Genomic DNA, 27,189 nt, shown 5'->3' on the forward strand with positions numbered 1-27,189 from the left:
CGAAATTATTAGCTCAGAAAATGAGGCAGCAGAGGGACGGGATTTCTCCAAGGGCGGTTGCCCCCCTCGGTTCCGCAATGATTTTCCCGGAATACCAACAGCCCTTCTGCGAAAAATGAACCCTTTCTTGCAATTACAAATGTTTGTATGTATATGTATGTGATGCAGTATGAAATTCAAGCGATCAATCTACCCGGGTGAACACGTTACTATGAGGGAATTACCGCTACTCTTGTGTCCACAGCAGTAAATATTGGGGTCGCCACCTATGTCACGAAATGAGATTAGAGGTATTGGGAGATACCCAACAACAGATCCTCCAACACTCAAGTTAGCAAACACCTCCCAAGATATGTACTCACAAAAGCTAGAGACTTTGGGAGCATATAATGAGATAATGTGAAAAATCCCCTTCAAAATGGAGAGATAGCTCCTATATATAAGCTTCCTTGATGGGCCATGGGCTCTAACTATCTTGGGCTCTCTATTGGGCCTATTCACCAATTAATGGCCCAATCCAATCTCTAGAACACTAATAACCCAACTGATAAAAATAAACCCCTCTCCAGACTAATACCCATCATAAGCCCCCCACTCTCGAACACCTACATTTTATTGAAGGTGATCGAGAGTAACAATTTACCAGAAGAAAAAGTTTTCTCCTATGCCCCTAATAAAATAAAATATAACATTTGAACACAAAACTTACTCTATTTTTTTTTTAATCCTGCAAGTAGGTTAAACCCCACCTCTTTATAAAAAGGGCCACATGCCCTCACCACGACCCTCTCATCCACCGGCCGCGGCACTTCCTCCACCTTGGCACTTCGACGGCAGTACGAACTGCATCGTCACCGACTCTCCCCCGCCCCTACTCTGTGCAGCTACCGGCGCCGTCATGTATATCTTCTCCGAGGATCCCGTCTTCCTGATCACCGGAGCTGTCATTGCTATCTTCTCGAGCTTCGAGTTCTGTAATGGCGCCGAATTGAGGTTCAGGCAAGTCGTCGATCTAGGAGACAGAAACAGATTCCTCCGAGACAAACGCATCATCGGCGTAACAGCGGAGGATTTTCCGGCTACGAAGTTCGCGAAATCATCGTATAGAGTATTCTCCTTCTGCATTTCAGTAGAAATTTCCAGCAACAAAACTCTGATTACAAAAATTGCTTACAGTTTTTATACATTTTGTTCATGTTTTTCATGTCGGTTTCATAGTATTTGTGCGTTTAAATTTACATTATATGCCATTTTCCATCGAAATATTATTCACACGGTAAAAACGTTCGTGAAAAAAGGAGGAAACTTCGCCAGCTTGGCTTGTCGTGGCACGAGAATGTGCTGGTTTATTGATGTATCTAAATTTCGGGGCGGGAGATGAAGTCTTTTTGAAGACGTGATTACTCCATCTTCGTTGTTACTCAACCCAGCCGATGTTATTAGGGCCGATCCTATGGTGCTGCTTCAATCGGGGTGCACGGCTTTGAGCATAGCAGCTGCACCGGCGACACGCGCGGGCATGACTTGCTAAGTCGAGCTTGCGGCTATCCCGCAAGTGGTCAGGACCTTGATTGGCTCGGGTTAACAATCGTGTGAGTTTGCTGTAATTATTTGTGTAATGAGCTTGAGTTGGGGTGGTTTGGGCTAGGGATTGGGTTGGGTTTACTTGTGGATTGGATTTGGGTTGGGGTTAATTTGGGCTAGGGATTGGGTTGGGTTGGGTTGACTTGTGGATTGGATTTGGGTTGGGGTGATTTGGGCTATGGATTGGGTTGGGTTGGCTTGTGGATTGGATTTGGGTTGGGGTAATTTGGGCTAGGGATTGGGTTGATTTTTACAACATGATACGGGTTGTGCGCCTAACACTACTTCTCTCAGGTTAGCTGATAAAATTCAAAACTTCTTGCAGGGTGTGCGCCTCGTGGCAAGGAGTACTCTCTACTAATGGCTAGTCGTATGCACAAATCTCCCCTTTCGAGTGATTTTAGTTGGGACGAGGCTTCAGATACTTATTCCTACCACCCTGACACTCCGTCCCTCTTGAGTGATTTGGGTTCTTTGGGCGACCTGACCCTTCTTGGTGAATTCGGTTCTTTGGGTGATGATGATTTAATGGATGATCTCGAGACTTCTTCCCTTCGCACCCCCCAAGTGTCTTTACCTTGCCCTCATGGTTCCGTCTGGCGGTAATCCTGATCAAGAAGTTATTCCCGGGGACCTAGATCGGAGCCTCCTGACTCCTCAGGATGTGAAGTGCTTGAGTGTTAAACTGGAAATTTCGTCTGACTATGAGTTTAAGGCTCCTGGACTGGGGGATTCTTATCACAACCCACCTGCAGGGTATTTCACTGTGACCCTGGCCCATTTTAATAGTGGGTTTTCCATTCCTCCCAATTCTTACTAGTCGAGGTGACTCGCACCTTAGGCGTAAGCTTCAGTCAATTGTCCCCAAACTCACTTACTTATTTCCTGGGATTCTGTCATCGAGCAAACGAGTTCCAAATTCAGGCTACTACTTCTCTGTTCCACTCTCTTTTCTCAGTACGATGCCTTAAGCCTGACTACTCCGTCTACTTTCAACCTCGTTCTGGTTGCAAGTTTATGGTTAGACTACGCTCGATTTGAGGGGATTGCCTGTCCCATTTTCTTTTTGTAAAGGATAGTGGGTGGGACGTACCTTCAACTTGGAGCTCTAGTTGTAGTGTTGTGAAAATGAGAATGATTCATCGACATTTGCAAGTTCAGTGTCAAACCCTGGGGTTTTTTGATGATTTATTCGATCCTAAGAGTTTGTTGGCCAGCGGTATCTCTTTTGTTGCTATAATTGTCTTTTTGCACATCGTTGATATTCACTATTTTTAACTTTGATGTTTGAGTTATGAATTTTTGATGCTTCATTGCCCCTTATTCTTCTTGTAGGGTTGCGCGTGAACTTGGCCACCCTTCAAGCTCGCGAAGACACTATGGGGAGGTCTCTTTCTATCGGAGAGAAGAAAAGAGTTGATGACCGGCGCTACCCTCCCGCTCCTCGATCTTCTATCTCTACCCCGGGGTCGCACCCCCAGTCTGGTCGTGGAGGAGGGTCTAGTTCTCAAGGTCGTCAGGGGCCTCATCCTATGTCTACTGACAGCCATGCTTCTGGAGCTGTTGTGGATAAAAGAAAGGACCAGTGTACTAGAGGACATGACGATGGCAAGAGGAAAGGAGAAGTGGCCACCCCGCCAAACTTTAAGAAAGGTCGTGGAGATCCGATATCGTCTTCTCGAGGCCCTCGGAAGAACTCTCTATTCTTGGAAGGAGTTAATGCTAAGGAGAAAGTGGGGTCTTTTTGGGATATAGATGACCCTGATACGGGATGGAAAAAAGGGAGGGAGATGATATGTGATCATAACATGGCTCATTTGGTTCCTCAGCCCCCTGCTGCTCTATCCCACTGCCTGGCCTTGATAGGTTGCCAGGTGCTTCCTTCGCCCCTCAGTGTCTTTTCTGTAGGGACGTTTATGTGATGTAACCAATTTTCTCTTGCTTTTCAGGCTGTGTCTCTGGCCTGTGCTTACCAGGCTCGAGAGGAGAGAGGTCGAGCTGAGGAGGCTCGATTTCGCCGCGAACTCTCCCAATTAAAGGAAGAAAATGAACGCCTTCGATCGGAGAACATGAAGTTCCACGATGATCTATCTTGCTTGACAAAGAAATGTGAAGAAAAGCCAAGAGATGATGAGGAATTGCGTAAAGAGCTTGGTTCCCTCTATGACAAGCACAATACCGAGGTGAAGACTGGCGGGATGTTCTTGGCTTCTAAGACGGGGAAGTCTTTTGTGACGAGTGTTGAGGAGAAAGCACTAGCAACCTTTCGTGCTTCTCCGGCCTATGCTGATGAGGTTTACAGTCACGCTTTTGGTCTCCGTGATGAGGTGGTGCGAGACTGTCGTCGCCAGCTCCGTTTGACAGGCTTGGTTCCTGAGGAGGTGGTTTTAAGGATTTCATCTCATGTGGCAGAGTTGGATTGCACTGCTCAGGTTGACCCTCTGCCAGAGTTTCCCCCAGAGGGGGATGCTTACTGCGAGGTCATTGGTGCGCTGCACTTGCTCCCTGCTGATGAAGCTATCGAGGAGGGATGATTTTTGCTTTTGCTACTAGACCTGTCCGAGCTTTATTCTGAGATCGTATTTTTGCACAACTATTTTATTCAGTCGATGTTTATTTTGATTACTATGTCATCTGGGCATTAATTTCTGTTTTACTCCCGGTCATACTTCATGCTTGCTGCTTAGTTAAATATGAATTTAGGCATAATTAAGCCTACGTGGTCTCAACGGGAAGTTACTACCCTAGCGCAGGTATCCCGGGACTCTACTTTGGTGACCTCTTACATTGTCTGAGCACTTTCCCGCTGGGCTGGCCAAGCCTCTTATGCTTGGGTGGCTCTCTGTGACATCTTGGGTCTCGCGATGATTTTTGCGTGCGTTACACACAAATTTTTTTTCTTTTTTTTTTAAAAAAATAAAATGGTAAGATGATAAATGCAAGAAGAAGAAAAAAACTGCTAAATTTATTGATAAACGTAACTCAGGTAACAACATCTTGCCACTGACTGTTCTTTAAGTAAAAACAAATAGAAACACGTAGTCTATACGTAAAATTTCTTTAAGTTCGCAATGTTCCATGTTCTTGGTAAGGTTTTCCCATCTGGTTGCTGAAGACGATATGCTCCTCCTTTGATTATCTCGATCACTTTGTACGGGCCTTCCCATTTTGGATCAAGTTTACCTACATGCCGCAAGATTTCTGCCCTCCTCAAGACTAAGTCCCCTACTTGAAATGACCTAGGCTTAACCTTGTTATTGTATGCTCTGGCCATTGCGCCCTGCACCTTTCTGCACGGAGTGATGCCTCTTCCCTAAGCTCGTCTATGAGATCCAAAGATAACCTCATCGCTCTTTCATTATCTGCTAGAGTATAATTCTGGACTCTCATGGAAGGTTCTCCTATTTCTGCGGGAGCTACTGCTTCTGCCCCATAAACCAAGTTGAAGGGTGATTCTCCAGTAGAGGCGCGTGACGTAGTTCTATAAGCCCAGAGGGCACTCGGCAGTTCATCGACCCACTTGCCTTTGGCTGCTCCTAATCGGGTTTTGAGGTGTTGTAAGATAGTACGATTTTGAAGAACCTAAAGGGGGGGTGAATAGGTTCTTTTAGGCCCTTTAGCGTTTTTAAAACGAGTTTGCAAAAATTGCAAGCGGAAGACTTGAGGGACAATCACAAATAAAATGAATGCGTAAAGTAAGTGCGTAAAATAAATGCGTAGTAAAGTAAATGCGTAAAGTAAAGAGGGATAGAGATGTTTATGGAAGTTCGACGAAGAATCGTCTACGTCTCCCCTTCTCGATGAGGATCGAGGTATCACTATATCGACTTGGCTTTAGGAGCTCCAAGCTAGCTTTTACAACCACGCCTCGATGCGTCTACTTGGCCTTGAGGGCTCCAAGGATAGCCACGAACTTTACAACCCACTCGAGAATATTACTCTTTTTCTACAACTCTTTTGATATTACAACTCTTTTAATCAACGCACACAAGAGATAGTAGAAAGCTTTGTAAGAGACAAGAGAGAGTGGAGTGGATGTTTTAAAATGCATCCTCAAAGGCCTATTTATACTAGACTTGGACGCCAAGGTTCGGATCTTCTGTTTATGCTTCGGAACGTCCGATGTGATTGAAATCAATTTCCGTAATTTTGGGATGACTTCGGATCGTCCGTTCTTGACTTCGTAGGGTCCGAACATATGCTTCGGAGGAACCGATCAAACTTCGTTGCTTCCGAACAGTTCTTTCAGACCGTCTATGCACAGCTTCGGAAGGTCCGAACTCGAGTTCGTACCGTCCGAACATTCCCGCGTTTCCGGAGATTTGAAATCTTCAACACTTCGTAGCGTCCGAAATGTCCTTCGTAGCGTCCGAAATCTTACTCGATCAATCAGTCATATCAATTTGTCTCCGCATTGAAGTGATTTGATTGCTTGTGTTCGGAACGTCCGATCACGTCTTCGGAACGTCCGAACGCTCTCCTCGCAGCTTCCGAACAGCTTCTATTTTGCTTCTGAATTGCACAATTTCGGACCGTCCGAACCGAATGTCGGATCTTCCGAACGTAACCTGTTCTTAATTTCCTGCATGCCTCAATATAAAACATTAGTACATTTTTAATCCAAGTTTTGGTATCATCAAAACAAAAACTTTGGGATATGTTACAGCATTAAAAACATTAATCTCATCCTCGAGATTTGTATGCGTTTAAGGCGTAACAATCTCCCCCTTTTTGATGATCACAAAACTTGGTTAAAAATTGAGATAACAATAATCAACATAATCGAAATGGTTATTAAATAACTCCCCCTTAATCAAATAACAAGTCTAAGAGGTTGAATTAAGGCGAATTTATTTAATAACCAATTAACAGCAATTTTAACCAAATAAATTCTCCCCCTTTTTGTGATAAGCAAAAAGACATAAGCATAAAGAGAGACAAATAAACAGGTAAAATATCCACTAATAAATGCAATTCTTTTATACAATGATGCATAAAGATAAAATAAAAAATAACAAAAACATAAGCTAAGAATCCGCATCCCGCGACTCTCTATGTCTCCTCATCTCAGCCTCGATGGAATGTTGAGCCATAATTATGGATAAATACAATTAATTTGTATTATCCGACATTATAATGCTCACATTAATAATACTCCCCCTCAATTTAACAAATATGTACGAGAGTATTCGACTAGTGTTTACAACTCAATCATGCCAAGTTCACCACGTAAACGAGTAAAAGTAGATTCATCTAGTGGTTTTGTAAAAATATCAGCAATTTGATTCTTGGTGTCAACATAGTGAAGTTCAACATCATTTTGCTCAATGTGATCACGAATGAAATGATGTCGAATGTCAATATGTTTAGTACGAGAATGTTGAACTGGATTCTTTGTTAGACATATAGGTGCTTGTATTATCACAAAAGATTGGAATTTTTGAAAAAGTAACACCATAGTCGAGTAATTGATACTTCATCCAAAGAATTTGTGCACAACAACTACCGGCAGCCATATACTCGGCCTCGGTCGTTGAAAGTGCAACACAGTTTTGCTTTTTAGAAAACCATGACACCAAGCAATTTCCCAAAAAGAAACAAGTTCCACTAGTGCTCTTTCTATCCACCTTATATCCTCCAAAGTCGGCATCACAGTAAGCTTTTAAATCGAAAAATGAGTTCTTAGAATACCATAATCCGAGATTTGGAGTATTTGAAAGATACTTGAAAATGCGTTTTAAGGCGAATAAGTGTGATTCCTTTGGACATGATTGAAATCGTGCACACAAGCAAACACTAAACATAATGTCAGGTCTACTAGCAGTCGCATAGAGTAGGGAGCCAATCATGCTACGAAATAACTTTTGGTCAACAGGTTTACCTCCCTCATCTTTGTCGAGTCTGACTGTCGTGCTCATAGGTGTGGATGAGGCTTTGGAAGACTCCATCCCAAACTTTTTTAGCATCTCCTTGATGTACTTCCCTTGGTTGACAAAGAAACCATCCTTGCATTGCTTGATTTGGAGACCAAGGAAGTAGTTGAGTTCACCCATCATGCTCATCTCAAAGTGATCCTGCATAAGCTTAGAAAAATCTCTACACAAGTGTTCATTAGTAGCACCAAAAATAATATCATCTACATATATTTGTACTATCAGCAAATCATTATTTTTAGTCAAGGTAAATAAGGTAATATCAACTTTACCCCTACAAAAACCATTAGACAGCAAAAAGGTAGATAATTTCTCATACCAAGCTCTAGGAGCTTGTTTCAGACCATACAAAGCCTTATCAAGTTTATACACATAATCAGATAAGTGCACATCTTCAAAACCAATAGGTTGCTCAACATACACTTCTTCTTTCAAATCACCATTAAGAAAAGCACTTTTAACATCCATTTGAAACAATTTAAAGTCTCTAGAGCAAGCAAAAGCAAGTAGCATGCGAATGGATTCTAGTCTAGCAACAGGGGCATAAGTCTCATCATAATCAATTCCCTCTTCTTGACTATATCCTTTAGCTACTAGCCTAGCTTTATTTCTAGTGATTGTACCATGCTCATCTAACTTGTTCCTAAATACCCATTTAGTTCCTATGACAGGTCTATCAGTGGGTCTAGGTACAAGATTCCAAACTTTATTCCTTCTAAATTCATTTAGTTCATCTTGCATAGCAATAATCCAAGAATCATCAAGTAAAGCTTCTTCTATGTTCTTAGGCTCTATGTGAGAAAGAAAAGCAAGATAATTGCACATATTAGAAGAGCGAGTAGATACTCCCTTCGATGGGCTACCAATGATGAGGTCCATGGGATGATCCTTGTGTGTAGTCCACTCCTTCGGAAGAGGTGCGTCCTCTTGATCTTTAGGAACATCATCTAGGCTTGTGGACTCCAACTTTTCGCCAAGGATATCTATATCATCATCATCAGAAACAACAGTTCTAGGCAAGCAAGGGTTAGTTTCATCAAATATGACATGAATAGATTCTTCAACTAGTAAAGTACGTTTATTAAAGACTCTATATGCTTTGCTAGAAGTAGAGTAACCAAGAAAGATACCTTTGTCCGATTTAGCATCGAACTTACCCAGGTTGTCCTTACCATTGTTGTGGATGAAGCATTTTGATCCAAAAGCGCGGAAGTAAGAAATGTTAGGCTTTCTCCCTCTCCATAGTTCGTATGGAGTTTTCTTGAGAATTGGCCTTATTGATACGCGATTGATGATGTAACAAGCAGAACTCATTGCTTCAGCCCAAAAATATTTTGGTAGAGAATGCTCACATAGCATGGTCCTTGCAATCTCTACTAGGGTCCTATTCTTCCTCTCAACGACACCGTTTTGTTGAGGAGTTCTAGGACAAGAAAAGTTGTGACCAATGCCTTTGCTTTGACAAAAAATTGAAAAATTTTTATTTTGAAATTCCGTTCCGTGGTCACTACGGATTTGTTTGATCAAAAGATTTTTCTCATTTTCAACCTTTTTGACAAAAATTTTGAAATGATCAAAGGCATCATTTTTGTGGGCTAAAAACAATGTCCAAGTAAAACGTGAAAAATCATCTACAATGACAAAAGCATAAGATTTTCCTCCTAGACTAGTTGTCCTCGAGGGACCACATAAATCTAGGTGAAGTAATTCAAGGGGCATAGAAGTGGATACAAAATTTTTATTTTTGAAAGATTCCTTTGTGTGTTTACCAAGTTGACAAGCATCACAAAAAGAATCTAATTTTAAATTCAGCTTTGGCATTCCGGAAACTAGGTCAAGTTTTAAAAGTTTTTCTATGGTGCTCATCCCAACATGACCAAGTCGTCTATGCCAAAGAATGTTGTCATCAACATTTAATGTTACAAGGCTTTTTATTTTTGAAAAAGATGAAATCTTTAAATCGACCTTGTAAACATTTTCACTTCTATAACCTTTGAAACTAATGGTTTTGTCAGTTGTGAGTGATACAGTGCAATCGTGTGGTGTGAATTTGACTTCATAACCCCTATCGCACAATTGACTAATGCTTAGGAGGTTATGTTTAAGCCCTTTCACAAGAAGTACATCATCAATAATAGTAGAGTTAGATATACCTATTGAGCCGATGCCTTCTATGATCCCTTTGCTGTTGTCTCCGAAGGTCACCGATCCCTTTTCTTTTGGTCGAATGGATTGTAGCAGCTTCTTTTCTCCCGTCATGTGTCGAGAGCATCCACTGTCAAGATACCAAGTGCTCGATGACTTGTCTCCCCTTTGTCTCTACAAGGTTGAGATACAGTTTGATAGTTGGTACCCGTTTCTTTGGGTCCTTTGGGGTTAGTAGTAGTTGGGGATTTGGGGATCCATTTCCAATAACTATTCTTGTTGTGTTGGTGTCTAAGTTTCTTGCATTTAGGTCTTATGTGGCCTATCTTACAACAGTAAGTGCATGTTGGTGGTGTTCTTGGTTTTGCCTTTGCGATAAGACTAGCGAAGTTGACTGATTTCTTTTCATATCCTAGACCTCCTTTGTCGAAGTTACACCTTTGCATGCTCAAGAGGTTTTCTAGTTTACCGCTACTCACATTGAACTTGTTGAAGGCTTTCTCTAAGTCTCTTAGGTTTGTCTTGAGCTTAGTGTTGTCATGCATCCTAGCTTCTAGTTCAGTTTTAAGTTGCTTATTCTCATTTCTAAGTGACTTAGCCTTATTGTACATACTAGTGTAAGCGGAGAGTAATTCATCGTAAGAGGGTACCTCGTCGTCATCCGAGTCGGTCAGATGATCTTCCTTCGCCATGAAGCATAGGGTAGACTCCTCTTCGTTGTCGCTGTCGCTCCACGTGGCTAGAAGGGCCTTTTTCTTGTCTTTGCCGGCCTTCTTCTTGGAGGGACACTCGTTTGCATAGTGACCCTTTTGTTGACAGTTGTAGCAGGTCACTTCCTTCTCAAACTTTTTGTCTTTCTTGTTGAAGTTGGAACTCCGCATGAATCTTTTGAACTTTCTAGTGAGGAGTGCCATTTCTTCATCGTCGCTATCTTCAAGTTGACTGGTCAAGGCGATCCCTTTCGCCTTTACTTTGTCGTCATCTTTCTTTGTCTCCTTCCGGGTAGATACTTCAAGTTCATGGGTCTTTAGGGTCCCATGAAGTTGATCAAGGTCGTAGGATGCCGCATCTCCCTTGTTGGATTCAATGATAGCCGTGCGCTTTGCATCCCATTCCGCCGGTAATGCTCGAAGGGCTCTCCTCCACACTTGTTTAGTTGGGTAGTTCTCACCAAGTTGGGCAAGCTCATTGATGATTTGGGTGAGCCGCCGGAACATGGTGTCGATATCCTCCTTGTGTTCCATCTCAAAGGTCTCGTACTTGAGTTGGAGAAGGTCTATCTTCGTTTCTTTGACTTGATTGGTTCCCTCGTGGCAAATCTCCAATTTGTCCCAAATCTCTTTGGCGGAGGTACAAGCCGAGATTCAGTTGTATTCATTCATATCTAGAGAACAATGAAGAATATTCATAGCTTTAGCATTTTGAGAGATAAGTTTCATATCGTCCTTGGTGAAGTCATCCATTCCCTTAGGAATTTCCTTATTATCCACCGTTTTCATGGGGATATAGGGACCTTTCACCGTTATTTTCCAAAGGTCGTAATCGACGGATTGGATGTATAGAGATATTCTATTTTTTCAATATCCGTAATTAGTACCATTGAAAAGAGGGGGACGATTTGTGGATTGTCCTTGGGCATACTCGCTTGCTAGATTGGCCATTTAAAAGATTTTGAAAAACCTAGCTCTGATACCACTTGAAGAACCTAAAGGGGGGGTGAATAGGTTCTTTTAGGCCCTTTAGCGTTTTTAAAACGAGTTTGCAAAAATTGCAAGCGGAAGACTTGAGGGACAATCACAAATAAAATGAATGCGTAAAGTAAGTGCGTAAAATAAATGCGTAGTAAAGTAAATGCGTAAAGTAAAGAGGGATAGAGATGTTTATGGAAGTTCGACGAAGAATCGTCTACGTCTCCCCTTCTCGATGAGGATCGAGGTATCACTATATCGACTTGGCTTTAGGAGCTCCAAGCTAGCTTTTACAACCACGCCTCGATGCGTCTACTTGGCCTTGAGGGCTCCAAGGATAGCCACGAACTTTACAACCCACTCGAGAATATTACTCTTTTTCTACAACTCTTTTGATATTACAACTCTTTTAATCAACGCACACAAGAGATAGTAGAAAGCTTTGTAAGAGACAAGAGAGAGTGGAGTGGATGTTTTAAAATGCATCCTCAAAGGCCTATTTATACTAGACTTGGACGCCAAGGTTCGGATCTTCTGTTTATGCTTCGGAACGTCCGATGTGATTGAAATCAATTTCCGTAATTTTGGGATGACTTCGGATCGTCCGTTCTTGACTTCGTAGGGTCCGAACATATGCTTCGGAGGAACCGATCAAACTTCGTTGCTTCCGAACAGTTCTTTCAGACCGTCTATGCACAGCTTCGGAAGGTCCGAACTCGAGTTCGTACCGTCCGAACATTCCCGCGTTTCCGGAGATTTGAAATCTTCAACACTTCGTAGCGTCCGAAATGTCCTTCGTAGCGTCCGAAATCTTACTCGATCAATCAGTCATATCAATTTGTCTCCGCATTGAAGTGATTTGATTGCTTGTGTTCGGAACGTCCGATCACGTCTTCGGAACGTCCGAACGCTCTCCTCGCAGCTTCCGAACAGCTTCTATTTTGCTTCTGAATTGCACAATTTCGGACCGTCCGAACCGAATGTCGGATCTTCCGAACGTAACCTGTTCTTAATTTCCTGCATGCCTCAATATAAAACATTAGTACATTTTTAATCCAAGTTTTGGTATCATCAAAACAAAAACTTTGGGATATGTTACAGCATTAAAAACATTAATCTCATCCTCGAGATTTGTATGCGTTTAAGGCGTAACAGATTTGTAACTTCAGTTTGTCCATTTGCTTGGGGGTTTCCTACGGAAGTAAAGAACTGCTTGATGGAAAACCCTTCACACCACTTTCTTATTTTGGAACCTGAGAATTGTGCTCCATTATCCGAGACGAAAGCTCGTGGTATTCCAAACCTACAGATTATACTCTTCCACACAAAGCTTATAATGTCCCTTTCAGCTATCTTAGCTAAAGGTTCAGCTTCTACCCACTTCGTGAAGTAATCGACGGCAACAAGAAGGAACTTTATTTGCCCAGAAGCTACTGGAAATGGTCCCACGATATCCATTCCCCATTGTGCGAAAGGCAGGGGGCTTTCTAAAGGTTGTAAAAGCGTAGCTGGCTGATGATTGATATTTGCGTGCTCTTGGCATGCATGACAGTGTCTTACTAACTTTTCCGCGTCACGCCTCATCGTGGGCCAGAAATACCCTTGTCGCAGAGCTTTACCGGCCAATGCCCTTCCTCCTAAATGATTCCCACAAATTCCTTCGTGAATCTCTCGAAGTACGTAGTTAGGTTTTTTGGGATCAAGACACTTCAAGTATGGTAAGGAGTAGCCCCTCTTGTATAACTCATTATCTATTATTGTAAATCGAGCGGCTCTTATCCGAAGCTTTCGGGCTGTAGAAGGATCTTGTGGTAGGAGTCCTCGTATCAGGAAACTGATGATTTCATCTTTCCAGCTTGGTTCACCCTCTCCAGTGCACAGAATGTCAAGATTTGGTCCTTCTGTCTCTTCCTTAGTAACGGCTAGAAAGGTGACCTTTCTACTGTCAATATTTGTCATAGAACTCGCCATCTTGGCTAACCGATCTGCTACTTCATTCAGGGCTCTGGGTATCTGCTTTATCTCATAGTTCTCTAGACGGGAGAGCAACTCATTAACCCGGAGCACATATCTGGCCATCTTCTCCTCCTTAGCCACATAAGTCCCTTGAAGTTGGTTAACCACAAGCTGGGAGTCACTATGCGCTATCAACCTTCTTGATCCTGCGGCTAAGGCCAGCTTCAATCCTACTATAATAGCCTCGTATTCTGCTTCGTTATTTGATGCCGAAAATTGATGCCTTACGGAATACTGAAACTTGTCTCTCTGAGGATTTTCTAATAATATCCCGGCTCCACTTCCTGATGCGGTGGAAGATCCATCAACAAAAAGTGTCCAAGCGGGGCTGGAACATTCTGCCTCCATCATCTCCATCTCTACTATGAAATCTGCCAGAACCTGGGCCTTGACCGCTGGGCGCGGTTGGTACTCCAAGACGTATTCGCTCAATTCCACCGCCCATTTGACCATCCTACCAGATGCCTCAGGGCTGGAGAGTACCTTTCTCAAGGGATGGTTGGTCAACACTATTACCTGATGTGACTGGAGGTAAGGACGTAGTTTCCTTCCAGCAGTGACTAGCGCCAGGGCCAGTTTTTCGATATTGGTGTATCGAAGTTCTGCACCTTGCAATGTTTTGCTCACGTAATATACTGGCTTATGCTCGCGCCCTTCCTCTATGGTTAGCACTGCGCTGACTGCTTCTGTAGTAGCCCGAATTCCAAATTGGGTAATTAACGGAGTAATGGTGATTAAGAAGGTTTAAGGTGTAATTTTGGCTATGGTCATGATCGGACGGACCGAAGAGGGTTCGGAAGCACCGAAGAGTTCGGACGATCCGAAGTGTAGTTCGGTGAATCCGATCATAGGTGTCAAGTGTTGATCGACACGTCATTTTTCCATGCATGTTCGGACGGTCCGAAGTGTATGATCGGAGGATCCGATCATGAGCTGTCAAGAGCCAATGGACACGTAGCGTTCGGACGTTCCGAAGTGTTGTTCGGAGGATCCGAACATGGCCTATAAATAGTGCTCGGATTTCTCATTTGTGACTTGCCAATTCATGATTTTGCCTCATAGTTGAGAGGATTTGGAAGGTTTCTAGGGTTAGTTGTTGGTCGAGCGATAGCCAAGAGCTGCCAGGAGTAGTAGCGTAGCGGCGCCTGAGTTTCAAGGCAATCGACATCAAAGGGCTGTCGACGGACGAAGGTAAACCCTAAACCTTTGGTAGTAATAGGGAGTACTGGTTTTGCTAGTCGAGCATGGTAGTATTGATTGAGTATGCTTTTGATGCGTAGGACTTGTTCTAGACCTGATTAGCGGTGTTGCGTAAGGCTAGGCTTGCTGTGATAGAGGTACGAAAGTACTATCCGAGATATCCTGGTTGAGTATACATTCTTATATGTGTTGCATGATTATGTGGTGCATTGATATATGTCATATGATGCATGCTATTATGTCACGTTTATTACTGCACGTTGCATTTCATGTTGAGCCGTACCTTCTTCGAGATAGCCTTTACTGTTGAGCTGTATCTCTTTCGAGATAAGCTATATCTTGGGGCCGCTCAGCCCTGTCTTGTGGACGCATGGACACCGAGAGTACACAGTGGCCGACGGGTCGGGAGGGCTTCGGTGGTCCGGGACATTTTAGGTCCACGTCTGTCTTGTAGTGGATGCAGTGACCCAGAGGTTGGACCGCGCGGCACTATCCACTTGGCGCCTCTAGACTGAGCATTTTGAGATCCTTTGTGATTCCTGTTTCTTGACTACCCTGGTATCATATCATAGCATGTGCATTTCATATAGGTTTGTATACTCATACTTTTGTACTGGGCGTCCTTATCGCTCACGTCCTCGGTTTTGTTTATTCTTGGACACCCCATTCCCACGGGGCAGGCCTCAGGTTGGATGGCTCAGGAGGAGCAGGAGGAGGACGTTGAGTAGCTGGTTGGTTTAGTTTTCAGTGTTTTCCATTTGATTCGATATGGTTGTACTGGATATTTCATTTTGAGTTAGTCTAGACTTCGATTTCGATTGGGTTGTATAACTATTGTTGTTGGCCATATTTCCGCTGTTATCTCTGATTATAATTAATTAGGTTAATTGCATGCTTAGTTTTTGATTAGTAGGTGATTCTGGAACGGGTCACTACATTTATGGTATCAGAGCATGCGTATGATTTTGGGATATAGATTCTGTTTTGGGATTTCCGTTGACCATTTTACCATTTTCCCTATTCTATCTTGTAGCGATGGCTGACCATTTTGATGACGGGAGTAGTCAGGGGAGTGTAGGTCGATGGGGTGACCAGGACGATCATAGACGTCATCGTGAGCATCGTCATCGTCGGGATGGTCCTAGGCGTTTCGATATGCATCGTTTCATGCAGATGGGGCCTAAGCCTTTAGTTGGCGGTGAGACTCCCGACGATGCGGAGGATTGGTTAGAGCGCATGGAGAGTTGTTTCCGCGCATTCCAGTGCACCGATGAGCAGAAGATGGAGACCCTTAGTTTTCTTCTCGAGGGCCGTGCTCGCAGGTGGTGGCGATCGACTTCTGCGCCGATAGTTCAGTCGCAGGGTAGAGCGACTTGGGTCGATTTCCGTGCAGCGTTCATGCAGCTGTACTTTCCTCCAGCCCTTCGCCAGGCCAAGACGATTGAGCTCCTGAACCTTAAGCAGGGGAGTATGTCTGTTGATGAGTATCAGCAGAAATTCTTTGAGTTGTTACCCTTCGCTCCTCATATCAGTGGCAGTTCTGAGGCCAAGTATGATCATTTCCTCCAGGGCCTTAATCAGGAGATCTTTGATCGAGTCACTGTCTGTGATAATCCTACTTCTTATGATGGGTTAGTGAACCGGTGTCGCCAGGCAGAGATCAGTCTCCAGCGTGGTAGGGCTATTCTTTCTTCTTCTAGACCTCCGAATACTTTGAGGCCTCGATCTCAGTCATTCAAGAAATCTGGTTCATCTTCTTCTGGATCTGGATCTCGATCTAGTGGTGTTTTCCGCTTTGGTAAGAAGAAGGAGTCTTGTGCGCATTGTGGGAAGAACCATCCATCGGAGCAATGCCGAGTAGCCGCAGGAGCTTGTTATCAGTGCGGAGAGATGGGGCATATTAAGAAGAATTGTCCTCAGTTGCGAGGTGGAGCAGGATCCGGTTCTGGATCTCAGACGACTGTTCAGCAGAGGAGGCAGGGTCAGGCAGTGGGTAGTTCGAATCTTCGACCTCGTGCCCAAGGTCAGGTTTTTGCGCTGAACCAGGATCAGGCTGCAGATGAGACGGAGAGAGTCATAGCAGGTACTTTTCATTTATGCGGTATTCCTGCTTTTGTTCTTATTGATACAGGAGCCTCTCATTCCTTCATTTCTGCACGATTTGTTAAGCGTCATAGGTTACCCTATGTTTCTCTAGACGTCATTCTTTCTGTTTCTACTCCGATGGGTCATTCGGTGTTAGCGAAGCGTCTAGTGATGGGTTGTCCCTTAGATTTTGAGGGTAACGAGTTGACTGCGAATCTTATGATCCTAGAGATGGAAGATTTTGATTGTATCTTGGGTATAGACTTATTGACTACCTACCGAGCTACTGTGGATTGTTACCAGAAGCTTGTTCAGTTTCGTACGACTGAAAGCTCTAGTTGGTTTTTCTATGGTGAGGGAGCGCGACCTCCGATGCCAGTGGTATCTGCTCTGAAAGCCTGTCGTGCTTTAGAGTCGGGCGGGGAAGGCTACCTCATCTATGCGATTGATTCATCCACAGGTAGTGTTGGTCTAGAGGATATTCCAGTAGTTTGTGAATTTCCTGATGTTTTCCCAGATGAGATTCCTGGTTTTCCTCCGGTTAGAGAGGTGGAATTTGGCATAGATTTAATGCCAGGGACTGCACCGATTTCTCGTGCCCCCTATCGTCTTGCTCCGTCAGAGATGAGAGAGCTGAAGCAGCAATTGCAGGATCTTCTTGATAAGGGTTATATTCGCCCGAGTGTTTCGCCTTGGGGAGCTCCAGTCTTGTTTGTCAAGAAGAAGGATGGATCGATGCGGTTGTGCATTGATTATCGCCAGCTGAATCGGGTGACGATCAAAAACAAGTACCCTTTACCCCGTATTGATGACTTGTTCGATCAGCTTCAGGGTACTTCTGTTTACTCCAAGATCGACTTGCGATCGGGTTATCATCAGATGAGAGTCAGAGATGATGATATTTCCAAGACTGCATTTCGTACTCGTTATGGGCATTACGAGTTTCTAGTTATGCCATTCGGATTGACGAATGCGCCAGCGGTGTTCATGGATCTGATGAACCGAGTCTTCCGAGATTTTCTGGATCAGTTTGTGGTGGTTTTCATTGACGATATCTTGATCTATTCCCACAGTGTGGAAGAGCATGCCCAACACTTGAGGATTGTGTTGCAGATTCTTCGCGAGAAGCAATTGTATGCTAAGCTGAGTAAGTGCGAGTTCTGGATTGATCGTGTGGTATTCCTTGGTCATGTGATTTCCAAGGAAGGAGTTTCTGTGGATCCCAGCAAGATTGAAGCAGTGCTGAATTGGTCACGTCCGACGACGGTGGCTGAGATCCGTAGTTTTCTAGGTCTGGCAGGATATTATCGTCGCTTCATCGTGAATTTCTCTCAGATAGCCAGACCATTGACGCAACTTACTCGGAGGGATGTTCCATTTGAGTGGTCATCCGAGTGCGAAGATAGTTTCAGAGAGCTTCGTCGACTTCTGACTTCCGCACCTGTTTTGGCGTTACCGTCAGGATCTGATGGTTTCAGTGTTTACACCGATGCCTCCAGTCAAGGCTTAGGATGTGTGTTGACGCAAAACGGTCATGTGATTGCTTATGCTTCCAGACAGCTGAAATCTCACGAGGAGAAGTATCCCACTCATGATCTGGAATTGGCAGCTATTGTGTTTGCGCTGAAGATTTGGCGTCATTATTTGTACGGTGTTCAGTTTGAAATCTTTACTGATCATAAGAGTCTGAAATATCTGTTCACTCAGGCTGAGTTGAACATGAGGCAACGTCGTTGGATGGATTTGCTGAAGGATTATGATTGCGAGATCAAGTACCATCCAGGTTCTGTGAATCTCACAGCTGATGCGCTTAGTCGCAAGGTGAGAGCCTCTGCACTTCAGATTTGTGCTATGACTAGTGCCATCCAGGATAGTTGCTCGTTGGGGTTTAACTTCAAGCATCGGAAAGGTATGGAGAGCATTCGTGTTGCTACCATTTTATCTGAGCCCAATTTGTTCACTCGGATTCGAGAAGCTCAGATGTCTGATCTCAAGACTCAGAGATTAGCTCGGTTAGTTGGTGGTGATAGCAATTTCCATTATCAGTCCAATGGTCTTCTGTGCTTATCTAATCGGGTTGTAGTACCAGAGGATGACACTTTGAGGAACGAGATATTGTCTCAGGCGCATCGAAGCAAGTTAAGTGTTCATCCAGGAAGCAACAAGATGTATAGAGACTTGAGGATGCGGTTTTGGTGGAAAGGGATGAAGCGCAGCGTGTATCAGTTTGTCTCCAAGTGTCTAGTTTGCCAGCAGGTTAAGACAGAGCACCGTCGACCGGGAGGATTGTTGTTGAACTTACCTATTCCAGAATGGAAGTGGGAGCATATTACGATGGATTTCATTACTCACTTGCCATTATCTTCGAGGAACAGCGATGCTATCTGGGTAGTGGTGGATCGACTCACCAAGTCTTCTCATTTTCTGCCGTATAATCGTGATTTCACTTTCGATCGTATGGCTCGATTGTACATTCAGGAGATTGTACGTTTGCATGGAGTGCCTGTCAGTATTGTTAGTGACAGAGATCCTCGTTTTACCTCACGGTTTTGGGGTAGTTTCCAGTCAGCGTTGGGTACTACACTGAGTCTGAGTACTGCTTATCATCCGGAGACTGACGGTCAATCAGAGAGGACTATCCGTACGCTTGAGGATATGTTGCGAGCCTGTGTTATGGATTTCGGACCCGTTTGGCAGGATCATTTGCCTTTGATTGAGTTCGCGTACAACAACAGCTATCATCGTAGTATTGGTATGGCACCATTTGAGGCGTTGTACGGGCGACGTTGTCGTACTCCATTATTCTGGGATGAAGTCGGGGAACGACAGGTAGAGGGACCGGAGTTAGTCCAGCAGGCTATAGATAAGGTTGCAGTAATCAAGAAGCGGATTAAGACTGCTCAGGATCGACAGGCTAGTTATGCGAACACAAAGCGTCGACCTCTTCATTTCCAGCCAGGTGAGAAGGTGTTTCTCCGAGTTTCGCCTTTTCGCAGGATTTTGAGATTTGGTCTCAAGGGTAAGCTGTCTCCGAGATTTATTGGTCCATTCGAGATACTGGAATGTGTGGGAGATTTAGCTTACAGACTTGCGTTGCCGCCGTACCTATCAAGTATTCATGATGTGTTCCACGTATCCTTGTTGAGACGTTATGTAGCAGATGAGTCGCACATCTTACATCCATCTGAAGTTCAACTTGATACGGATTTGTCTTACGTGGAGCGACCAGTTCAGATTCTAGATCGCAAAGATAAGGTGTTGCGGAATAAGATCATTCCTCTTGTCTTAGTGCAGTGGCAGCGTCGAGGCACTGAAGAAGCCACTTGGGAGTTAGAGAGTCGTATGCGTTCGGAGCATCCAGAGCTCTTTTGAGTTGTGCTTTGTATAAGTTTGTGTTTTCAGTTGTAATCATAGTATCAGTTGTATTCAACAACAATTGAGATATATTAATGATGTTGTTATTTCGTTTTGTTCATTCTCTAAGCCTGATTTCGAGGACGAAATCTTTTAAGGGGGGGAGAATGTAGTAGCCCGAATTCCAAATTGGGTAATTAACGGAGTAATGGTGATTAAGAAGGTTTAAGGTGTAATTTTGGCTATGGTCATGATCGGACGGACCGAAGAGGGTTCGGAAGCACCGAAGAGTTCGGACGATCCGAAGTGTAGTTCGGTGAATCCGATCATAGGTGTCAAGTGTTGATCGACACGTCATTTTTCCATGCATGTTCGGACGGTCCGAAGTGTATGATCGGAGGATCCGATCATGAGCTGTCAAGAGCCAATGGACACGTAGCGTTCGGACGTTCCGAAGTGTTGTTCGGAGGATCCGAACATGGCCTATAAATAGTGCTCGGATTTCTCATTTGTGACTTGCCAATTCATGATTTTGCCTCATAGTTGAGAGGATTTGGAAGGTTTCTAGGGTTAGTTGTTGGTCGAGCGATAGCCAAGAGCTGCCAGGAGTAGTAGCGTAGCGGCGCCTGAGTTTCAAGGCAATCGACATCAAAGGGCTGTCGACGGACGAAGGTAAACCCTAAACCTTTGGTAGTACTAGGGAGTACTGGTTTTGCTAGTCGAGCATGGTAGTATTGATTGAGTATGCTTTTGATGCGTAGGCTTGTTCTAGACCTGATTAGCGGTGTTGCGTAAGGCTAGGCTTGCTGTGATAGAGGTACGAAAGTACTATCCGAGATATCCTGGTTGAGTATACATTCTTATATGTGTTGCATGATTATGTGGTGCATTGATATATGTCATATGATGCATGCTATTATGTCACGTTTATTACTGCACGTTGCATTTCATGTTGAGCCGTACCTTCTTCGAGATAGCCTTTACTGTTGAGCTGTATCTCTTTCGAGATAAGCTATATCTTGGGGCCGCTCAGCCCTGTCTTGTGGACGCATGGACACCGAGAGTACACAGTGGCCGACGGGTCGGGAGGGCTTCGGTGGTCCGGGACATTTTAGGTCCACGTCTGTCTTGTAGTGGATGCAGTGACCCAGAGGTTGGACCGCGCGGCACTATCCACTTGGCGCCTCTAGACTGAGCATTTTGAGATCCTTTGTGATTCCTGTTTCTTGACTACCCTGGTATCATATCATAGCATGTGCATTTCATATAGGTTTGTATACTCATACTTTTGTACTGGGCGTCCTTATCGCTCACGTCCTCGGTTTTGTTTATTCTTGGACACCCTATTCCCACGGGGCAGGCCTCAGGTTGGATGGCTCAGGAGGAGCAGGAGGAGGACGTTGAGTAGCTGGTTGGTTTAGTTTTCAGTGTTTTCCATTTGATTCGATATGGTTGTACTGGATATTTCATTTTGAGTTAGTCTAGACTTCGATTTCGATTGGGTTGTATAACTATTGTTGTTGGCCATATTTCCGCTGTTATCTCTGATTATAATTAATTAGGTTAATTGCATGCTTAGTTTTTGATTAGTAGGTGATTCTGGAACGGGTCACTACAGCTTCGGCCGAGACTGCTAGATAAAGGAACAACGTATCTCCTTCACATGGTTTCACAAGTAAGGGTGATGTGGTCAAGTACTTTTTTAAGCTGCTGAAGGCTTGTTGACACTCGTCCGTCCATTTGAATCTACTTCCTTGTCTAAGTACTCTAAAGAATGGAAGGCCTTTATCCACCGACCGAGAGATGAACCGGTTAAGGGCGGCGATCCGTCCTGTTAACTCTTGTATTCCTTTCAATGTTTTCGGAGGAGACATGTTCAAAACAGCACTGATCTTCTCAGGATTAGCTTCTATCCCTCTAACTGAGACCATATAACCTAGGAATTTCCCTCCTCCGACCCCGAATGTGCACTTTTCAGGGTTTAACTTCATTTTATACTTTCTCAGAATGTCAAAGCATTTTTTGATATCTTCAGTGTGGGTTGAAGCCAGTATGCTATTGACAAGCATGTCGTCTATATACACTTCCATGTTGCGCCCGATTGTTTTTTCAAACATCTTGTTTACCAACCGCTGGTAAGTTGCCCCGACGTTCTTCAATCCAAACGGCATCACCTCGAAACAGTAAATTCCTCGATCAGTTACAAAGCTTGTTTTTTCCTGATCTTCATGTGCTAGCCGAATTTGATTGTAGCATTGATATGCATCCAAGAAGCTAAGCATTTCGCACCCGGTGGTGGAGTCTACCAATGAATCAATCCTTGGCAACGGGAAAGGATCCTTAGGGCATGCTTTATTCAGATCAGTGAAATCTATGCGCAACCGCCATTTGTTGCCCGGCTTTGGTACGAGTACGACATTTGACAACCACTCTGGGTACATGACTGGGCGGATATACTCGGCTGTTAATAGCTTCTCTACTTCTTCACTGATATGTCTGCTCTTCTCGAGACCGAACGTTCTTTTCTTTTGCTTGATTGGTTTTATCTTTGGATCTGCTTTGAGATTGTGGAGCGCATACTCCTGGGGTATTCCTGGCAATGCTTCACCCTTCCAGGCAAATACATCTGCATTATTTCTCAGAAAAGCTGTCAGGGCTTCTTCCAAATTAGTCGGTAAACCTGTTCCAACCTTGACCTTGCTATCGGAATTTCCTGGTATTACTTCTATACTTTTCAGTACTTCTGCGGCTTTAAGTCTCTCGTCTCTTCCTGATTCGCTTTCAACAATATGAATCTCACTGTTCCCTGGATGATGCTCCAACTTCTGCTTATTTCTGGGTGATGAGTCCTTTGAGGCAGCCTGCCTCTTTCGGTGACTTGCTGTCCCCTGCAAGGTGATGGCATGACATTCTCTCGTCAATCGGCTATCACCGGTGGCCTCCCCTATTCCTCCGGGTGTGGGGAACTTAAGTTTCATGTGATACGTAGAGCCTATCGCCTGAAACAAATTTAAGCTAGGACGCCCCAAAATAATGTTGTATGCTGACAGAGACTTCACCACGAGAAACTTTACCATCTTAGTGGTCCTTAGTGGGTAAGACCCCAGGGAAAGGGGAAGCACAACCTCACCCAATGCCTCAACTACCTCTCCCGCAAATCCAACCAGAGGGGTGTTTACCGGGGCTATTTGGGCATTGTCGAGTCCTAGTTTTACAAAAGCGCTATAAAAAATGATATCTGCAGAACTTCCTGAATCCACTAGTATCTTTCTCACCCAGAAATTGGAAACGGTGGCGGAGATGACTAGGGCGTCGTTGTGTTCCCCACGAGGGAACTCCAGGTCACTGTCACCGAACACCATACCTTCCTTCGACTGGACTATCTCGAGTACGGTGTGTGATTTGGTACTAGCAGCAGATGGAAGTTCTTGCAATGCTGCGCGAATCAAAGTTTTTCTCGCCCTATTCGAATCCCCACATGTCGGGCCTCCCGAAATTACTGCGATGATTCCTTCAGTAGGGAGGTTCTCCTCTATCCTTTCGGGCCGGTTCCCTTGGTCATTGTTTCCTCTCAGAGGGCTGGGATTGCGCTTGAATTCCGGGCGCTTACTGTCCTGCTGATTTCGTGACTTATCCACGAAACCACCCAAGTATCCTCGCTTGATGAGTTTCTCTATTTCTGCTCGCAGGACAAAACAATATTCTGTGGTATGACCTTTGTCCTTCTGAAAACGACAATATTTGTCAGATTGTTGTCTTTTCGAGTTCTATTTCATAGGGCGAGGGGGCTGCAAAAGACCTTGCTTTTCGGCTACCACTAGTATGTCTGTCAAGCGTGAGTTCAGCGGGATGTGCTGCAGATGAGGGCTCTGAGTTACCTGCCTTTCTTCCTTCTTGACCCCGAATTTCTCATCCTCTCTCTTTCTTTTTACAAGATAACGAGGTTCTACTGCTTCTTCGATGCGTATGTACTTTTCTGCTCTTTCAAGTAATTCTTCCAAAGTGTTAGGGGGTTTTCCCGCTATCGACTCTTTGAATCTCCGGTGACGAAGGTTTTGCTGCATGATTCCTGCCAGTAAATCGTGATTGACGTATGGGACCTCATGAACGGCCTGAGTGAATCGTTGTACGAACTCTCTCAGGCTCTCTCCCTCTCTTTGGACTATGGTGAACAAATAAGATGCTGTCTTGGGATACTTCCTATTAATGGAGAATTGTTGAAGAAAACGTCTGGTGAGTTCATCCAGGCTGCCTACTGTCCCCGGGGGTAGCTTGTTGAACCAAGTAAGGGCCTGTCCTGATAAGGTAGTTCGAAATATTTTACAGTAAGCAGCGTCGCTGATGTCATAAAGGTCTGCCTTTGCATAAAATTTGCCGAGGTGATCTTGTGGATCCCCTTCTCCTTTATACTCAGGTAGGTTTGCTATCTTTAATCCAACTGGCAGCATTTCCGCTAGTACAGCTGTGGTGAAAGGGCTACGTCGTGCAGGTGAAAATGCCATTGCAACCTCTTCTCCTCTCTTGGCGCGGAGTTTCTGACAGGAAGGAGGTGCCTGGCTATGAGCCTCGTCATCTTGGAGTGCAGTCCCCTTCTTTAGGTTTGTCGGTGGCACGTTGTTGGTCCCGACTACCTCTCTCTCTGGTAAGACTCTCTCTGAATGATGCGAATGAGCTCCTTCTCCGTGTGCTCCCCTGTTCTCGCTGTACTGTTGCAGAGTTGCGAGGTATCGCTCCATGGCTTCGGCTGCAGCCCTAGATGCTGCTTCCTCCATCAATGCTTTCAGAACCTCGGACGTGATCAGGAACTCCTCTTGCTGCGGTCGAGCTGGAGGAGGGCGCCCATGCTCCTCCTGGGCGTCATGAGTTGTACGCGACCGTGTTTGCATTCTCAGTGATCAGGTGGCAGTGTTCCCACAGACGGCGCCAAACTGATGCAGTATGAAATTCAAGCGATCAATCTACCCGGGTGAACACGTTACTATGAGGGAATTACCGCTACTCTTGTGTCCACAGCAGTAAATATTGGGGTCGCCACCTATGTCACGAAATGAGATTAGAGGTATCGGGAGATACCCAACAACAGATCCTCCAACACTCAAGTTAGCAAACACCTCCCAAGATATTTACTCACAAAAGCTAGAGACTTTTGGAGCATATAATGAGATAATGTGAAAAATCCCCTTCAAAATGGAGAGATAGCTCCTATTTATAAGCTTCCTTGATGGGCCATAGGCTCTAACTATCTTGGGCTCTCTATTGGGCTTATTCACCAATTAATGGCCCAATCCAATCTCTAGAACACTAATAACCCAACTGATAAAAATAAACCCCTCTCCATACTAATACCCATCAGTATGTATATGAAGGACAGATTTGCTGGTTCATTTTTCAGCTGGCCATGGAAAGTACGTTGCGACTGGCGAGCGCTGTTTCGATCTGATTCGTTATGTTTCTGCGAGCTTATTCTATGTTATGGATCTGGCGGATTACGTAAGAGGCTGTGACGATCACTTTATTTTCGATTTATATGAGCTAATGGGTCGGGGCATGGGATTATCCGACCCATATCTTGGCCGGGCGGCCCCCGGACGGCGGTGCGATGTGATGGGGTATGCTCATCTAGGCATGCAACCGGAGACCAGCAGCCATGGCGTGGTTGTATTTCCTCTGCCCTCTTTCCGAAGATATGAGCCTCCGATTTTGCTTTTGAATGCTACACCGTGCCGGGAACGCTTCACCGAGGGACCATCCAGAATCAATCCACGGTTGGCAAACCTATCATCAGACAACTGGAATCCATGTGTGATTTATGGAACCTTTTACAATTTCTTTTTTTTTACATCTGATTATCTGTGTCACAGGATGAGCTCACATCCAAATGTAGCGAATTTGATTGGATTCCATTGTGAAAGACCCTGGCGGATACACACGAGGGAGGATCACTCCGACTTTTGGACGAGATTATTCCTACTGATTTGTGATCTAATTTTTCCTAGCTATCATTCTTGATAACTAGTTTTCTGGTGGCTCTCTAGGCAGGACAAAATGAAGGTGGCAAATGAAATGGGAAGCATTTACGACAAGGGACTTGTCCATGGCGGTGTCAATTCTAACACAATGTTGGTCTTGAGGTTTCATTACTTCTGTGGTTTCTTTTTTTCTTTTACAAAAGTTCTTGCGTGGTCTTGTCATGATCCTACTCATCTTTGCCGTCGTGCTGTACAAAAATCCAGTGATTAGATCTATCCGGATGTTGGGTTGATTAGATCGAATTGGTAAATCACACACACACAAGAACTCTTGATCATGATGTGGCGAACACTTGGACTGAGAATTTGAACATGTAATCTCTGAGCCCTCATACAATCACAAGATTTCACGAATTGAGTTATCTGATCATATTTTTGATTCTTTGTTATACCTTTTTTCTGCGTTGTCTGTTTTATTCTGTTGTGCTCGGGACTAGCAAAAACGTTTAAGTTTATGGAGATTTGATAAGTGCAATTCGTTGCACTTCTATTACATGTGTTAGCCTTGACTTTATGTTATTTTTCGAGCGATGTTATGCATTTTTGTTGTTTGTGTCGTTTGTAAGATTTTAGGTACCAACAATTTTCTGACTTAAAAGGGAACGGATTAGACTGAAAGAATCAGAATCGAAGTTGAGGAAATGATGGATAACCAAGTTCAGTATCTTCAGTGCACGTCCACCGAAAAAATGGGACAGAAGTGCAGGCACACTCGCGCCCATTGCCTAATTCGCACCGTGCTAGGCCAACATCGAAGAAAAAGACAGAAGTTCGAGCGCACCCGCCTGTTCTTGATGTCTGCAGATTTTTGGAAAGTTTGATCTTTTGGTTTTAAAAGATATTCCTGGCATGTTTGAGAGAATTGTCGAGGGTTTCAGAGAGAGGGCGATGGCTGAAGACGGGGACACTTGAAGAACACCAGAAAGTAGAAGATCTTGGTACGAAGAGGAAAAATGGAAGGTCTCTTTAGATTGGGAGCTACCAAGATATCAAACAAAAATTGGCCAGGAGTTCAGACTCGAAACTCTGAAATTGAATTGTCTTGGAATGAACATTTTTTTTTTATCTATTTTGATTTTGGATCCAGGTATTATTATTACTAGCCATCTAGCACAAATATTGTGTGTAATATAATATATTTATTTATACATAATT

At 44.2% G+C, this 27,189-nt stretch overlaps 1 protein-coding gene and 1 long non-coding RNA gene across 3 annotated transcripts; both read left to right on the forward strand.

Moving 5' to 3' along the window:
- On the forward strand, positions 1 to 27,147 carry LOC140819887 (uncharacterized). 2 transcript variants are annotated; one of them, XR_012115305.1, is made up of 3 exons: positions 1 to 159; positions 25,372 to 25,805; positions 25,867 to 27,147. It is a non-coding gene; the product is annotated as an uncharacterized lncRNA (long non-coding RNA). The 2 variants fall into 2 exon arrangements; XR_012115304.1 differs by having other exon boundaries at positions 25,377 to 25,805.
- LOC140819813 (uncharacterized) lies at positions 1,795 to 4,226 on the forward strand. The gene is made up of 3 exons (XM_073180046.1): positions 1,795 to 2,803; positions 2,920 to 3,458; positions 3,534 to 4,226. Exons 1-3 carry the CDS (start codon positions 2,713 to 2,715, stop codon positions 4,116 to 4,118), a joined length of 1,215 nt encoding a protein of 404 aa, XP_073036147.1. The 5' UTR covers positions 1,795 to 2,712; the 3' UTR covers positions 4,119 to 4,226.
- Positions 27,148 to 27,189: the final 42 nt, after the last annotated feature.

Source organism: Primulina eburnea, chromosome 18 (assembly GCF_022965805.1).
Source record: "Primulina eburnea isolate SZY01 chromosome 18, ASM2296580v1, whole genome shotgun sequence".
NCBI lineage: Eukaryota > Viridiplantae > Streptophyta > Magnoliopsida > Lamiales > Gesneriaceae > Primulina > Primulina eburnea.

Coding starts and splice junctions, on each gene's coding strand:
- LOC140819813 (XM_073180046.1), top strand. CDS start 2,713: ATGAGAATGATTCATCGACATTTGCAAGTTCAGTGTCAAACCCTGGGG. Junction 2,804..2,919: donor TAAGAGTTTGTTGGCCAGCG/GTATCTCTTTTG, acceptor TTCTTCTTGTAG/GGTTGCGCGTGAACTTGGCC. Junction 3,459..3,533: donor TGGCCTTGATAGGTTGCCAG/GTGCTTCCTTCG, acceptor CTTGCTTTTCAG/GCTGTGTCTCTGGCCTGTGC.